Source organism: Microcaecilia unicolor, chromosome 6 (genome assembly GCF_901765095.1).
Source record: "Microcaecilia unicolor chromosome 6, aMicUni1.1, whole genome shotgun sequence".
In the NCBI taxonomy this organism is placed as follows: Eukaryota; Metazoa; Chordata; class Amphibia; order Gymnophiona; family Siphonopidae; genus Microcaecilia; species Microcaecilia unicolor.
This window is the reverse complement of record NC_044036.1, coordinates 29,520,149-29,537,290: the sequence shown is the minus strand read 5'-3', so window position 1 is coordinate 29,537,290 and position 17,142 is coordinate 29,520,149. Positions and strand designations below refer to the sequence as shown.

The window sequence follows — 17,142 nt, the reverse complement described above, 5'->3', positions numbered from 1 at the left end:
TTGATTATGTATATTTATATGTGTAAACTGCTCAGATAGATTTGATGGGCGGTATATCGAGCAATAAAGAAACTTGAAAAGAAACACTTATTTTCCATCATAAGCAGTGTAACAGTCCAGAGAGGGTTCAAAAGTACAGAACAAAGTCCAAAATACAGCAAAAAGCACCAAGAGCCTTCACAGACGGGACACACTTCTTTATTGGTGAAAAATCAGTGTTCGAATGAGGACTGAACATGGGCCATGTTTTGGCGCACAGCGCCTGCGTCAGGGGTCGACTCTGTTCAATTGCCAAGCTTCTTCCCTACAAAATAGGGAGATAATCTGTATGGTTGGTAAGTAATTACTCGATGCGTCGAGATCATAAGTTTTGCTTCTTGATCAAGGAACGAAGGGTCCTTATGATCTCAACACATCGAGTAATTACTTACCAACCAGATTATCTCCCTATTTTGTAGGGAAGAAGCTTGGCAATTGAACAGAGTCGACCCCTGACGCAGGCGCTGTGCGCTGAAACACAGCCTGTGTTGGGTCTTCGTTCAAACATTGATTTTCACCAATAAAGAACTGTGTTCCGTCTCTGAAGGCTCTTGGTGCTTTTTGCTATGTTTTGGCCATCATAAGTAGTGCCTTGGCTTCTCCCTACTGCACAAGCAGTGTGTCCCCAGTATGTTGTCCTTAATTTATTTATTTAGATTTTGCTCACAGCTTTTTCAGTAGTAGCTCAAGGTGAGTTACATTCAGGTACTCTGGATATTTCTCTGTCCCAGGAGGGCTCACAATCTAAGTTTGTACCTGAGGCAGTGGAGGGTTAAGTGACTTGCCCAAGATCACAAGGAGCAGCAATGGGATTTGAACCGGCCACCTCTGGATTGCAAGGCCGGTGCTCTAACCACTAGGCTACTCCTCCACATTAACGCCTCATGAGCTAAAGTCCCAGTAGAAGTGACAGATGTGGAAGTACCTCAAAACAGGGGCATAGCCAGACCTTATGGTGGGAGGGGGCCAGAGGCCGAGGTTGGGAGCATATTTTGAGTGCCGCCCCACCGCTTCACCTCGCCACTGTCTTGCGCCTTCTCGCACCCCCCTCGCACCCCTCCCTCACCTCGCAAATACCTTTGCTGGCAGCGGTCCCCAACCCCCGCCAGCCGAAGCCTTCTTCAGCACCGTCTCTGGCGCAGCCGCGTTCCTGCCCTGCTGCTCTTGCTCCTCCTGTCCTGTGCACGCTGACGCTCTTTCTCAGTTTCATGTAAAGGAGCGTCCAGCGTTCACAGGACAGGAGGAGCAAGAAGAGCAAGGCAGGAACGCAGCTCCGCTGGGGACTGCGCTGAAGAAGGCTTCGGCTGGCGGGGGTTGTGGCCCCCTGCCAGCCAAACCAGGGGCCCAGACATAATTTGCGGGGGCCCAGACCCCCGTGGCCCCCCGTAGCTTCATCCCTGCCTCAAAAGTATTTAATTTCAATCTTTTAATTAAAAGCCATGCAAATTATGTAATACAAAGACCATGACATCGAGTTTTCCGTAAAAAAAGGGATGGGATTTGATATATTGCCTTTTTTGTGGTTACAATCAAGGTGGTTTACATTTTATAAAGTTTTGAACATTATACCCTTCCTGCCCGCTCTCAATCCTTCCATTAACACATGAGCACAACTTTACCTTCCCTGTCTCTATTTATGAAGGTTTCCAAATCTTCCCTGTGCCGTGACCTTGGCTCTTATAGCCACGGGGGCCTCTCAGTGGTAAAATCACCCGACCTTGTGGTTGGGCCAACACAGAACACTGAGGGCCAGTCAAATTTTCCAAGATATTCAAGATGAAACTTCTAGCTTTTGGGGAGAGCTTCTGAATAAAACTATTTTGTAGGTTCTACATGGAATGTTGTTACTATTGGAGATTCTAGATGGAATGTTGCTACTATTGGAGATTCTGTTGCTACTATTGGAGATTCTACATGGAATGTTGCTATTCCACTAGCAGCATTCCATGTAGAAGCCTGCCCTTGCAGATCAGCAATGCGGCTGCGCAGGCTTCTACATGGAATGTAGCTAGTGGAGGAGTAGCCTAGTGGTTAGTGCAGCGGACTATGTAAACCACTTTGACTGTAACCACAGAAAGGCGGTACATCAAGTCCCAATCCCTTTCCCTATAAAATGTTGTATAACTTACCAGTCAAGGTTGTTAAACAGTTTACATAATAGCTTTAAATACTCCAGCCTTGTTGCATCTATTCTATCTATTATTTGATCTGATTGTTTGTAAACTGCTCTGATATTTTTAATGAAGGGTGATCTATATAAGCCCCAAGAGGACCAACCAGAAAGTGTGCTGTGGTTGGCTTCTCTTTCCCCCCTAACTGTTCTTCTTATGTGTTCATAGTCTGGTATATGAACAGTTCCCTGTTGCTTCTGAGCCCCAGATGAGTTTTGCATTAGCTTAGTTACTTTTTACTATGTCACAAGCACTGTCGCATGTAAAACTACATTTATGAGAAAACTTGTTGTGTTTTATCGAGTAGCATCCAGAGGCCTCAAGCCAAGCTGTTTTTGCTGACTCCCAAACTCATATATGGGCACTGGAAGGTAAGTGTGATCTGCTGTAAATTATATTAATTAATTAATTTATTTGTTATATTTGTATCCCACATTTTCCCACCTATTTGCAGGCTCAGTGTGGCTTACATACTACCGGAGAGGCGTTCGCCTAGTCCGGTAGAATAAACAATTACAGGTGATGTTGTGCTCGGATGCAGGTACATATGTTTCAGGTACAGTGAGGATCGAAGGGAAGAAGGTTATATAGAGGCATATTTTCAAAGCACTTAGCCTTCCAAAGTTTCATAGGTTTCTATGGAACTTTGGAAGGCTAAGTGCTTTAAAAATATGCCTCAAAGTGTCCATTACGAGATTTGGTTTTGTTGTGTTGCAGAGTGTAGGCATTTATGTTGGGTTGGTGAGGTATGCCTTTTTGAACAGGTTGGCTTTTAGTGATTTCCTGAAGTTTAGGTGATCATAGGTTTTCACAGTTTTTGGCAGTGCATTTCCATAGTTGTGTACTTGTATAAGAGAAGCTGGATGCATAGATTAATGGCATAATGAAAACCGTCACTGCCTTAAGCATTGTCATAATGATGTCTGTTATGTGTGTGAAGTTTGACGTGCCTTTTAACTGAAGAAATAAGTGCTATAACAAAGAAGAATTTTATATTTCTGACTATTAGTTTTAGAGGGAATCTTCATCTCAGGTGTACCTTAAAATGCCTTAGCTTTCTATAGAAAATACAGTACAGATTTACTGCAGTGCTGCTATTATATCGAGCTAAGATTAACTCTCTTAGGCAAGGGAGTAGGTTGAGTCTGGAAGAGGATGTGAAGAGACGAGGAGCAATGATGAGGTATGAATGCGGGTAGAAGCATTAAGAGAAACCAGACAACATATTTGTGGATTATGAGTTAACACCAAAATTATAGTGGAGTGGTGGAGTGGCCTAGTGGTTAGGGTGGTGAACTTTGGTCCTGGGGAACTGAGTTCAATTCCCACTTCAGGCACAGGCAGCTCCTTGTGACTCTGGGCAAGTCACTTAACCCTCTATTGCCCCATGTAAGCCGCATTGAGCCTGCCATGAGTGGGGAAGCGTGGGGTACAAATGTAACAAAAATAAAATAGATACTATTGGAGATTCTACATGGAATGTTGCTACTATTGGAGATTCTACATGGAATGTTGCTACTGTTGGAGATTCTACATGGAATGTTGCTATTCCACTAGCCAAAGAATGGAACCAAATAATCTTTGCTTAAAAAACAAAATTTAATGATCTTCAAACAGATAATAATATAACAATAACACATTAAAATTGACTCGACACAACGTTGTGTTTCGGCCGAATGGCCTACATCAGGAGTCTTATCTATCAAATTGAAATTAAATATAACACATCAAGGGAATCTCAAAATGCCGATAAAAGATTCCAAAGATCTACAAATGAGATCTTGAAAATGGTCATCTCTACGTTTGCCTTCCCTCTCTCTGAATCATTTCAGAAATTCAGACAGTGCTCAAGTCAACTGCTCAAGTGCCTGCCTCCGTGATGTCATCACAACTTCTGGCAGATTATCCGATAGGAGCACTGTCTGAATTTCTGAAATGATTCAGAGAGAGGGAAGGCAAACGTAGAGATGACCATTTTCAAGATCTCATTTGTAGATCTTTGGAATCTTTTATCGGCATTTTGAGATTCCCTTGATGTGTTATATTTAATTTCAATTTGATAGATAAGACTCCTGATGTAGGCCATTCGGCCGAAACACAACGTTGTGTCGAGTCAATTTTAATGTGTTATTGTTATATTATCTGTTTGAAGATCATTAAATTTTGTTTTTTAAGCAAAGATTATTTGGTTCCATTCTTTGGATAGCCTGGCTTATTTTCCCACCTTTTTATTTTTTGTTTCACGCCTCGTGGGATCTATTGAGTTCTCCACCTTTTGTGGATTCTCTTTAGGCTATTCCACTAGCAACATTCCATGTAGAAGGCTGAGCAGGCTTCTGTTTCTGAGAGTCTGACGTCCTGCACGTACGTGCAGGACGTCAGACTCGCAGAAGCCTGCGCGGCCACATTGGAGATCTGCAAGGGCCGACTTCTACATGGAATGTTGCTAGTGGAATAGCAACATTCCATGTAGAATCTCAAATAGTAGCAACAGTGGAGGAGTGGCCTAGTGGTTAGGGTGGTGGACTTTGGTCCTGGGGAACTGAGGAACTGAGTTAGATTCCCACTTCAGGCACAGGCAGCTCCTTGTGACTCTGGGCAAGTCACTTAACCCTCCATTGCCCCATGTAAGCCGCATTGAGCCTGCCACGAGTGGGAAAGTGCGGGGTACAAATGTAACAAAAATAAAATTATAGGGCTGATAAGTGTGATATCAAAAGTCAAAGAGAATACAGAATTGTGGTTGACAGGGAGGGAGTATCTGTAAGACTTCAGTTGTAGAGGTAGGTGTTCAGTTTCCGAAAGCTAAGCCGAAACCATAAACTGATGTCAAGGTGACTAGACAGTTATGAAGCTCATTTTAGAAGGCCTTAGATGGCATCCAGAATGCTGCTAATAACCTGCAGATTGTGTGGGATGCTCAGATTTAAAAGAGGGTGTGTTGGGCTGGATTTGGCAAGCCGAAAACGTTGTCTGCGTGTCCCATTTTTTATAATGGGAATGCATGCATGTTTTTTAGAAAAAAAAAATTCCCCATTGCTTTTTACACCTCCTCCACGCAAGCATAAACTGCTGAAAAGTGGTTATTTAAGCCACAGTGTGAAACTAGCGATTGAAGAGAGAACCCAGAACCTTGTACTGTAGATTCCGATAATCGGGACACTGGTTAATTAGGGCTGCTGTTTATTTGGTCTAGACATGGGAGAGCAAAAACAAAGCACAATTAAAAGGGGGAGGGGGGGAAGTTTTGCTTATTTGGGACTCTGCACCGTGTAACTGGGTCCGTAGTGTCCACTGAACATTCACTGATGCCTCACTTTTTCCCATTAAGTATAAATGGGCAGCTGCGTTTGTGTACACGTGCTACTGCGGGGTGTGTCACGTTCCACCCGTGGCATGTGCATTTAAAATGCCTGGGAAAGATCTAATGCAGACAAAATTGGCTTGCTTGAACAATTGAAAAAACAACCGTCAAATGCCAGTCAACGCCAACTGGCAGAGATTACTGGGTTGCCAAAATCTACAATAGCATGCATTGTACAACAACAAGAGAAATTGAGACATGAGTGGACATTACGTGAGAGACAACAGGGAGTTTCCCAAGAATGGAAGCGTAAAGGCAAGGATCCAGATGTTGAAGTGTCGGTTTTGTTCAGCTGCAGTCAATGAGGAGAGCTTGTTGGGTATGCTCGATTAATATTGTTTTCAAGGAGAATTTATCTGTGCTTTGCAACTTTTGTGCAGGACTGAAAGAAATGTAGCTAGAAATCACTGTTAAGAGAATAGTAGTCAAAAGAAGACTAAAAAGGCTTCCCAACAGGGGAGAGGAATTGGCTAAGCAAGAACTGTAGACCAAGGCTTGAAACTTGAGACTCTGCACCTTAAGGCAAGGGTGGCCAGCCTTTCACCCACCAAGAGTCACAGCAGCGGAGAGCCTCAATTTTGAGGGGGTGTCTCTTTACCCTTCATTTCCTCCCCACACAGAAAAAGGGACCATTTCCTCATTCTCCACCCTCAGTATCTTTCCATTCCCCCTCCCTGCTCCCATCAATTTCTCACTCTCCTTCCCACACTTTCTCCACCAATCTTTCCCTCTCTTTTGCCTGTTGTCTTTACCACATTCTCCCTCAACCTCAGTCTTTCCATTTAGTTTTTCTCACTGTGCATGCCCTTCCTTAGCAGGCAGCAGCTGTCCTCTGGGCCAGTAGCGTCCATGACCTGTGCAAGTTACTGATGCCATATAAACCAGAAAAAAAAAAAACCTATCGTCTTTAATTTCAATTCTACTTGTTGGGGTGGTTCTCCTTTTTATGGGCCTGCAGTAATGTGATGCAGGGCCTGATTGGTGCAATGTTTAGTTTTATCTTGGGAACCAGCAATGAAGAGGACATGTGAGATATCCCACCCCAACGTCAGCTTTTTGCCCCTGCTTATTTCTCTATTCTTTGCATGCCATGATCTCTTAGTGGAGAAGGCGGAGAGTTGGGAGTGGTTATAATAGTGATGCAGTTAACAGTGGCTACTGGGTGCAGAGAGTCTGTGACAGTGGCAGCCCATCACTAGTCCCTGAGCTTACTTTGCTTTCCTGTGCTGGAGGCCACCATCTTCCCTCCGCTTGGTGGCTGAGCCTGTGATGCTGCTTCCCCAATCTGTACCAACCCTGTGAAAAATTTCAAATTGATCAGGCCAGCCATTCCTATTCCCTGATCTCATGTGTTGCAAGGTCAGCATCCACTGTGTGCCAGCCTGTGAGGTTTGAATATTCTCACAGTGCCCACACGGACGGGGAAGAGTGGCAGCTGCAGGGCTCCTGCTGTTTCTCCAGTCCTTTCTCGCTGGGTCTGGTGCCGCATGCACAGCTGCTTTTAAGAATGCACTTGTGCCCTTTAGGAGAAACCGCAGCTGACTCTGCTGACACTAGCAGGACTTTAACAGCTGCAGTGTTCTCTTTTGGGGATATAAACTATCGCAAGGGAACAATTATATTAACTATTCCACCAACTACGTAACACAAAACCTTATAAGAATAGATATAATTTTAATTTTAACAAAATCCACTCTTTATTAATTTTTTTACTCCATCATTATTTAAAAATCCATACTTTACATTGTCCGTTCCAGGTGTATTCATATTCTTCCAAAGGTCTGTATCATAAATTAAAGCTATTTTAGCTCATTGTCCATCAGTTCTTTATACAGGGAAAAAAAAATCCTTTCTTGCTGCTCTGCACAGTGCTGTGTTTCACCAACGGCGTCCTCGGGAGCTGTTTTAAACATCGCATTAGCACAGCGATACATCACTCGGATTCATCCATTGTATATATAACAACTGCAATGGAATGACAAATTTTTCATCAAACTCCTTTCGGTACTCTCTCTCAGACAGGAGGTCCATTCGGTGGTGCATCTCCAGTCAATAGGAAGCAAATAAGTCCATATGGAGATGCACGGGACGAATCCACCGAACGGGATCGCCTGTCTGAGAGATAGTGCCGAAAGGAGTTTGATGAAAAAGTTGTCATTCCATTGCAGTTGTTATATATACAATGGATGACTCAGAGTGATGCCGTTGGTGAAACACAGCACTGTGCAGAGCAGAAAGAAAGGATTTTTTTTTCTGTATAAAGAACTGATGGACAATGAGCTAAAATAGCTTTAATTTATGATACAGACCTTTGGAAGAATATGAATACAACTGGAACGGACAATGTAAAGTATGGATTTTTAAATAATGATGGAGTAAAAAATTAATAAAGAGTGGATTTTGTTAAAATTAAAATTATATCTATTCTTATAAGGTTTTGTGCTCTCTTTTGGGGAGCCATATGTAACTCACAAATTGCCAGTTAGCCATACCTACCAAAGAAGAGAAAAACAGTTGCAGGTAGTACTCATCAGAGTAGGGCTGTTTGGATTTTTTACATATCTTTATATGATTTTTTAAAATCATTTTACATTTTTCTCTAGGTTTGTCTCATCTGGTAGCAGCATCTTTTACTGAAGACAGGTTTGGTGTTGTCCAGACTACTCTGCCTTCTATCCTTAGTACCCTACTAACACTGCAGGAGGTGAGAAGCCAGAACTTTTAATTTTGTGAAGAGATGAGAACTAGAAGGAATTCCCTAGGCTCTAAGTTGCTGTATCTTTCAATTATTTAGATATAATTCCAGTCTCTCTTCTATCTCATTGCAGGCCGTGGAGAAGCATTTCAAGCTTCCTCATGCCTCCAGCAAACCACTCAGGACATCAGGGAGTTTGGTAGACACTTCCTACAAAACGCTGCGATTTGCACTTAGAGCTTCATTGAAAACAGCAATATACCGAATTACGACCAAGTTCGGAGAGCATTTAAAGTAAGACCTGCGTGGTTGTGTTGAGTGCAATGACGGATGAAGGCTAGAGTTTATTCTGAGAGTATGCTGCTGAATGTATTGCAGATTACTAATCACTGATCATTCTGCTCTTGTTTGTGTTTCATATGGCTACCTTAATCCAAGATTATAATGTGTGTTTTTTTTCTTCTATGCTGATTACATTCTGTTGTTCCCGTCTCTCCACGTTTTCCTGATTTAGGCCCCCTTCAGGATGCCCTCATGGCCATTATCTGCTCGGCTTTCTTCACATAAGACTGGTTCTGAATACTGCGAAAACAGTAGCCTGTTGGATTACAGGGTTTTCATCAAAGACCTGCTATGACGTTAAATTTCTTTAAATTCAGCCAGTATCTACAGTTTCTTCATTCTGTTATTTAGGAGTAATCATTGACGCTAAACCCCCTTTAAAAATTGAGTTTCTCAGGTAGTTAAAGGATTTTTCTGGCTGTGCCGTCCAGGGGCGTAGCCAGACCTCACGGTGGGAGGGGGCCAGAGCCCAAGGTTGGGGGCACATTTTGAGTGCCGCCCTGCCGCCCCCCCCCCCCCCGCCTCCTCGCCCCTTCCCCTCACAAACAAATACCTTTGCTAGCAGGGATTCGCGTTCACTGCCTGCCCCCTGCTCTTCTACTACTACTACTACTTAACATTTCTAAAGCGCTACTAGGGTTATGCAGCGCTGTACAATTTAACATGGAAGGACAGTCCCTGCTCAAGGAGCTTACAATCTAAAAGACAAGTGTACAATCTAAAAGACAGGTGTACAATCTAGAGACAAGTGTACAATCTAAAAGACAAGTGTAGAGTCAATCTGATAGGGCATACTATATTTCTCGAAAGGTTAGGTACCGAAAGCAGCATTGAAGAGGTGAGTTTTAAGCAGAGATTTGAAGATGGGTAGGGAGGGGGCTTGGCGTAGGGGTTGAGGAAGATTGTTTCAGGCATAGGGTGAGGCAAGGCAGAATGAGCGGAGCCTGGAGTTGGCAGTGGTGGAGAAGGGTACTGAAAGGAGGGATTTGTCCTGAGAGCGGAGGTTACGGGCCCCCCGCCAGCCAAACCAGGAGCCTGGACAAAATTTGCAGGGGCCCAGGCCCCCGTGGTCCCCCCCCCTGGTGCCGTCTCCATATCATCAGTAAATACCTTGATTTTGCATCGCTGCATACCTTGATCCATGCAAGGTTTTCGTCAGAGCGTCACCGCTCACCCCTCCACCCCCCTCCCCCAGGGTGCCAGCGCTCCTCCCCTCAACCCCCCCCCCAAGGTCGCCATAGCTGCTGCTTCCCCCTTCCCCCCCCCCCCCCCCCCGAGGTCGCCGCCGCTCCCCCTGGATCCCCTCCCCCCCCCTTTATGGTCTCAGGACCCCCTTCCACCCCCACCTCACTGGTCTCAGGACCCCCCTCTCTGGTCTCAGGACCCCCTTCTCCCCCTCTCTCTGGTCCCATACACCCACTGTCGGTCTCTGTGGCCTCGCACTGCAAGCAGGACGTGTGCTGCAGCCCATGCTCCCCTTCACTGTTGCGCTGAAGCTGCTGCTCTGTACGTGCAGAGCCCGAGCTGTAATATTTCCCAGTTGACTCCTAAGTGGCTAGATTTAGAACCTGTCAGCTGCTCCCGACTGCAAAGACTGGGAGAAATGAAAGTTTCACTCTTTCCTGCTCCTATCTGAAGAGGGACGTGTGCTGCAGCCTCTCCCCTTCATTAGTGCTGGCTGTTGTTAAGAGTGAAGGGGAGCCTCATTTCCTGTTTGCGGAACAGCTGAAACGAGCCAAAGCAAAGGTTAAGGCAGCCTGAAGCTGCGTCCGTCCGTGCTCCCCTTCACTCTTTTTAACAGCAGCCAGCATTAATGAAGGGGAGGGGCTGCAGCACACGTCCCCCTTCAGATAGGAGCAGGAAAGAGTGAAACTTCCGTTGTAGGTGATGTTGACTCGCGCTGCTTTGCTGTTATTGGGCACAGTCGTTTGTGACGCAACCGGGGATGCAAGACGTCATCATGTCAGCAGATGGATACATGAGCACGAATGCTTCAAGGGTTTTGTCCACGCTGCCAGCTTCAGAACGTTGGAAGTGCGTTTTATTATATAGGATACTGCATATGTTGGTATTGCACAGTCACAACAACATCACTTACAGACTGTACAAAATTCAGCTATACACCCCTTGGTTAAAGCTGAAAGCATTTTTCAGCAGGAGCAACTTCAGGAGCCGATTTCACAGGTGTCAGTGGTTTTGAAGTTTGAGGATTCTCCTAAAGAGGTGCCCAGGACGGTGGACCCCTGTTAAAGGGCATCCGTAAGTCCTCCTGGTTTTTCCCTGTGCACCAGGATATTCAGGATGTCATCTAGACCCATTGGAACGCTCTGAATGCCCCCTTCCATCTGGCCCGTTTGATTCAGCTCCTTTCCAGAGGAGGACCTGGAACCCTTACGGCCTCCGCTCATGGATGCAGCCATTTCGACAATGACTAAAGAGAGTATGGTCCCAGTGGATGGCGGTGTGCTTGAGGATCCACAGGACCGCTGCATTGAGGTCTTACTTAAGCAGAGTTTTGATGTGGTGGTGCATGCGGCCATCTGTGGGGGCTTGGTGGGTTGGGACGCTGACAACTGGCCCTTAGTAGATCGGGAGGTGGCCAAAATAGAGATGGGCTCCTCCTTTTTGTCTGATACCTTTTATGATGATCTCCGGTCCGCTGCTAAATCGATGGCCCTTAATGTGGCAGCTAGGCAGACGCTGTATCTAAGAGGGTGATCGGCTAATGCGGCCTTCGTCTAAACTTAGTAAGTTTCACTTTCGGGGAGGAGTTGGTCAAGAGTTTGGGGGAAACTAAAGTTATGTGTCTTCCTGAAGATTGACTTAGAGCAGCAGGTAGATGTTCCTCAGCTTTGGTGAAGAACAGATGTTGTGGAAGTGGCCAGTAGCACTCCCGTTTCTTTCATAGGACTCGGTCCTTTAGCTGAGCGCATAGAGGACGATGTAATTCTGGTTCTTCGGTTACTCCTGGTCAGTCATCCTGATGAAGGTGTTAGTCCAGCTTCTGGTTCCGAACCTGGTGAGCAGTTATTTTCCTGTACTACTCAGGTAGTAAGAAAGTGTCTAGTTAGTTTTATTGTTGATACCTGTTAATTTACCTGTTATTGTTTGCGGTTTACACCTTTTTTTCACCATTCACTGTTCCACTTTTCTGGTAATAAACCTATTATTTTATTAGCTCTGTTGTCCTGGACTGACTAAGAATCCTGATGGTTTGTGTTCTTGGTCTGTGGGTATTTTCTAGGAACTATGAGACCCCTGGGATTGTGGTCCCAGTGTCCTTAGAAACCACCTAGTGTGGTGGGGTGGGGAGGGTATGCCAGTGTAGAGCATGTGCACAGGTGCAGGCGGGCCTGAGCAGTACTGGGACAAACTCTTTAGGTGGCTGCAGGGTTATTCCCAGGTGGGTGCTAGGCGTTTCGTGACAACTTGGATATAAGAAAAGTGTCTATAACTGTTAAAAAAAAAAAAAAACCCCAGATGAAGACCAGAAACCTAATGCAGTGCCAGGCTGCTGCTCTCTACCTGCCATAGAGCTTCACAAAAATAACCTTCCAACCTTGCATTTGTAATGGCTCATCTTCCAGTCCGTCAATACTATTTTTTCCCTTACACATTTATCCCATTCTTTTTGCCTGCTTTCCTCTCTTATGCATTTCATTTTCTTTTGTTTTCTGTTCTCTGTTTTGTTTCTCACATTCTAGTTTCATTTTCCATTTCTCTATCTCTGTTCTCTTTTCTCCAAGGTTTCTCTCATCCTTCTTGTGCTTGAAAAAATGATCAAGTTCCGGTCCCTGAACTTAGGAGCGTGGGGTTAGATCTGGTACGGTTCATCATGATGTATAGATATGTAGTGAATAGGCCTCTAAGGCAGGATCCTCAGACCTTTGCACTGTTCACTGCTTTCTTACGCATGTGGGACAGGAGAGAGAGTATTCTTCCTGGATTTCCTATATGCAGAGTAACTGCTCCAAAGCAGCACCTGTGTAGAAACTGCACATACCATCTGTACTTTCTGCAGCTTTACCAGCTTCAGGTTACCATGAGACCAGGAGCGTCTGGCAGGATCTACGCTCTTGTCACTGCAATACTGGATAAGTCTAATAGAGTTGTAATACTAAATATTAGGGATGTGCACAGGGCAAAAATTTCAGTTCAGTTTTGAGTTTGATGGGGGGGGGGGGGGGGGGGGGGTTGTGTTTTTTTTGCCAGTTTTTCACATATTCATTTTAATTAAAAAACATAAAATTTGAATGCACCTTAAAACCTTTTAATGTGTGTTAAACTGGTTACATAAGTACATACTGGGAAAGACCAAAGGTCCATCGAGCCCAGCATCCTGTTTCCAACAGTGGCCAATCCAGGTCACAAATACCTGGCAAGATCCCAAAAATGTACAAAATATTTTATACTGCTTATCCCAGACATAGTGGATTTTCCCCAAGTTCATTTAATAACGGTCTATAGACTTTTCCTTTAGGAAGCCGTCCAAACCTTTTTTAAACTCCGCTAAGCTAACCGCCTTTACCACATTCTCTGGCAACGAATTCCAGAGTTTAATTACACGTTGAGTGAAGAAACATTTTCTCCGATTCGTTTTAAATTTACTACATTGTAGCTTCATCGCATGCCCCCTAGTCCTAGTATTTTTGGAAAGCGTGAACAGACGCTTCACATCTACCCGTTCAGCTCCACTCATTATTTTATAGACCTCTATCATATCTCCCCTCAGCCGCCTTTTCTCCAAGCTGAAGAGCCCTAGCCGCTTTAGCCTTTCCTCATAGGGAAGTCGTCCCATCCGCTTTATCATTTTTGTCGCCCTTCTCTGCACCTTTTCTAATTCCACTATATCTTTTTTGAGATGCGGCGACCAGAATTACAGAATTACAAAGCAAAAAAGCACCAGGAGCCTTCAAAACCGGAACATGTCTTTTACTTAGTGGTATAAATCGATGCTGTACATCATTGCCCCCGACACGGGCCATGTTTCGGCACTCAGTACCTGCATTAGGGGTCTTGATAGTAGAAGTTCTGGTGGCACTGTGCATATCATGTTGACAAGCATCGTAACCTTTCATTTTTTTTTTGAATGGTTTATGACTACCACAATCCACATTTTCAGGGCCAATATTATCAAGACCCCTGATGCAGGCACTTTGCCGAAACGTGGCCTGTGTTGGGTCAATGATGTACAGCATCGAATTATACCACTAATTAAAGGAAAAGTTCCGGTTTTGAAGGCTCCTGGTGCTTTTTTTTGCTTTGTATTGCTTGCTTTGTACTTTGAGTCCCTTGCTGTTCTGCTGTGTTAAGTTGGTTTAGCATGCACTAAACTTTTCAAAGGCATGTTAACAACTAATGCATGCTAATGAATGCACAGCCTTACTGAATATAGACACAAGTACAGCTATCTTTGCAGAGCATGAGAAGAAAGCAGCATTGTGCAGGAGCTGATATAACTCTTTTCTGAAGCAGAAAAGTCAGATCTAAGTACCGCTGAAAAGTGGGGATTCTTGCAGTTTAGTGGGTTTTGACATAAGCAGTTGCAGAGATATTGATTGTGTGAAAAGCTTAAACTGGCCTTCTACAGTAAAGCCCAAAGTGCAGTGCAACAGTTTAAAATAACAAATAGTTACGGTGTATACTGTCTGTCTTATCAGATCACCATATGACAGGTCTGATTTTTATCCCATTGGTAGGGAGTGATATGTAAAACAAAGATGGCAGAGAAGCCGTTGTAATTATTTTACAGGAAACCTTTTTGGGGGGAGGGCGAAAGCTGCTGTCCCTATTTTCAAACAAGAGACTGCTCTGAAAGTTGCTTCACTCTTTTGTTCACAGGTTTTCACGCTTTCTGTAAAACATTCTCACACCTGCGACTCATTTTCTGCTTCTTTGCAGTGCGGTGCAAGTGTCTGCAGAGCATCAGAAGAGGCTCCGACAGTTCCTGGAGTTCAAAGAGTAACTGCCTTTAAGTGCCATGAGCTGCGATTGCATCACTGTAATTAGGAACGCACTCGAAGGCGATAGACGCACAGCGTGTCTTCAGAGGACTCCGTTGATATGGCTGCTTCCTTATGGTTTTGTTCTGACAGACTTTCTGACACGGTGTATTTTAATTCTAAAAGAAATCACGGCAAGATATTTTCACAGTGGAGTTGCAGAACACAGAGACTTTTCTACTTCTGTTTGATCAGATATTTATCTTTTGTGTACCAAAGCAACGTTTTTATAACTCTTTTTTAAGGGTTTCTAAATTTTTTTTCCTTTTCAAAGGTGCACGCTGAAACTTCTCAAAACTTTTTTTTAGGGAAAAGGTAGGTGGTGGGGGTGGCAGGAGAGGGGTAACAGAATTAATGCAGAACCTTGTCTGTTCCTCCTTTTCTGATAAATGTTTTCATTCTTCACTGTGGCACTTCCATCTTAAAGATTTTTTTTTTCTTTTAACTGCGGACACTGTGCTCACTTAAAAATGTTGTATTAAATAAGAAACAAAAGCAATTGTTTGTCATTGAAACCTACACTATGACCCTAGAAAATGAGGGGGGGGGGGGGGGGGCCCTATCCAGCCTGCCCAAACTACTTCCCATTGTATGTCAAGGAGTATTTTGGTAAAAACAGAGTATTTACGGGGTACAAGGATATTTATTTAAAGTAGCAACTGATGTCTGCTAAAGCATTCTTCTGTTTGGAAGGCACGCTGTTTTCATGCGTTGACACCTTGTGTTCAGGGAACCATACGAAAATTTAGCACGCCAACAGGAATCAAAAAAAAAAAAAAAAGAGCCAAATTGTATTACATATTTTAAAGTTATAATTAATTTTTATAACGAGCAAATGGACTTCAGCCTGCTCCGCCTAAAACACTTAAGCCATTCCATTTTGTCATAATGTCACCATTGGTCCATGTTGAAGTGCAAAAGTGTGAAATGTGATTCATATTCAGTATGTCTTTATAATAAATTTCTCTTCACACATAAGCTTTTCAAAGTGTCTTTAAAACCATAGCAAAGACTTATCTTTCAAAGAATTCTCTCTTTGTTATGATCATGTTATGGTGTCTTACATTGGGAAGTAGAGAATTCATAGTTCAGTGTCCATTCATCTCTGACCATTGTGAATTTGAGTAAACTGGGGTTAACAACTTGCAGTGCTGACCCTTATCCAGAATGCCAGGCCGAACACACTGCAGCATCATTGAGCAGTTGCAGAGCAATTTTAGAAGTAGTCTGTAATAAATGATGGAATCTTTTGAGCTCTAAAACGTGAAAATGAGAGAAAATGTACTGACTGGGGAAGGACCATTAGAAAAAGAGAGACAAATGGAGCAAGTGACGTCACTGAAACATAAACGGTGAGCTCCCATCCATCCAGTGGTGTGCTGGAGCAGGCTCTCACAGGCTAGCAAGAGCCGGTTGTTAAGTTTTTAAGAATTTTGGGAGCCAGTTGTTAAAGTAGGGCCCTCCATGGCTACTTTAACAACTGGCTCCCAAAACGTGGGCTTGGGCCTCCTGCTGAATTATCTTTTACTTTGCTGTGGAGATGCTGAGCCCTGCCAGCCAAGTAAATAGACTACTGCTGTTCCCCGCTCCTTGTTTCCAGCTCTGGGCAGCAGGCTGGGACTTCTCGAGCATGTGAGAGAAGTTCCAGCATGCTGCTCAGAGCAAGACGTTGGGCGTGGTGGCAGTCCATTTATTGGCTGCCAGCAAAGGTATGCCTAGCGTGCCCGCACGAAGGGAGGGAGGAGAGAGAGGCAAGTGTTGCTCCCCCGGCCACCCCTGGTCCTTCCAACTGCAGAGCTGGCTACGTCCGGAGAAAGAGCCTGTTGTTAAAAATTTACCAGCACACCCCTGCATCCATCCCTTGAAAATAGTATAATACTTGGCAAATCGTAAGACTTTAACTGCACCAGAAAATGGGGAGTGTATATAAACTTAGCTACACTCCCATTGGCAGTGAAACAAAGTGCTGGAGATTGTGAGGTGTGAGACTGACAAGGTGCAAGAGAAGACATCAGAAGGTGGCAGCTTGTGAACAGGAAGTTCAGCCTGTGAGCTGCTAGGAGATGAAGGTGCTGCCAGGGCCCTGAGAGTTGCACTGCAGGTTTGAGGAGCTAAAAAGAGATTGCCAGTGTCAAAACAGATTCATGAGGGGTTGGGATTTCTGCACGCTGACCTTAATGAGGTAGGGCAGTAATGTTCAGGTTTGAGAGGTCCATGTGGCTTCTATGAATGACAGGACCCTAAAAGTGATGCAAGAGGTATGCCAACAATTTTTGGAAGCTGCTGGAAATAAGGCAGACTTGCATAGATAGGATGATAGAGGTACACTGTGCTCTGGCCCTCTGCAATAACAACAGGCCCAGAGTCGTCATTGCCTGCTTCTGTGATACCCAGACAAAGATAAGGTCTTGCAGATGGCTAAGCAAGCTGGAGATGTGGTGTGGGATGGTCATAAAGTGGAAATCTGTGGGGACATTGTACCTATCACTTTACAGAAGAGGCAGGAGTTAAAGAAGGCTCCACTTTAGC

General features: G+C 44.3%; 1 protein-coding gene across 1 annotated transcript in view; it reads left to right on the top strand.

Annotated features, from left to right (window-relative positions):
- The window catches only part of NDC1 (NDC1 transmembrane nucleoporin), a 66,412-nt gene extending 50,821 nt beyond the window's left edge, over window positions 1-15,591 (top strand). Inside the window, exons 15-18 of the mRNA XM_030207160.1 lie at window positions 2,518-2,581; window positions 8,178-8,278; window positions 8,403-8,563; window positions 14,513-15,591. Coding sequence (XP_030063020.1) covers window positions 2,518-2,581; window positions 8,178-8,278; window positions 8,403-8,563; window positions 14,513-14,576 — 390 coding nt within the window. The 3' untranslated portion in view covers window positions 14,577-15,591. The remainder of the gene's footprint in view (window positions 1-2,517; window positions 2,582-8,177; window positions 8,279-8,402; window positions 8,564-14,512) is intronic.
- Window positions 15,592-17,142: the final 1,551 nt, after the last annotated feature.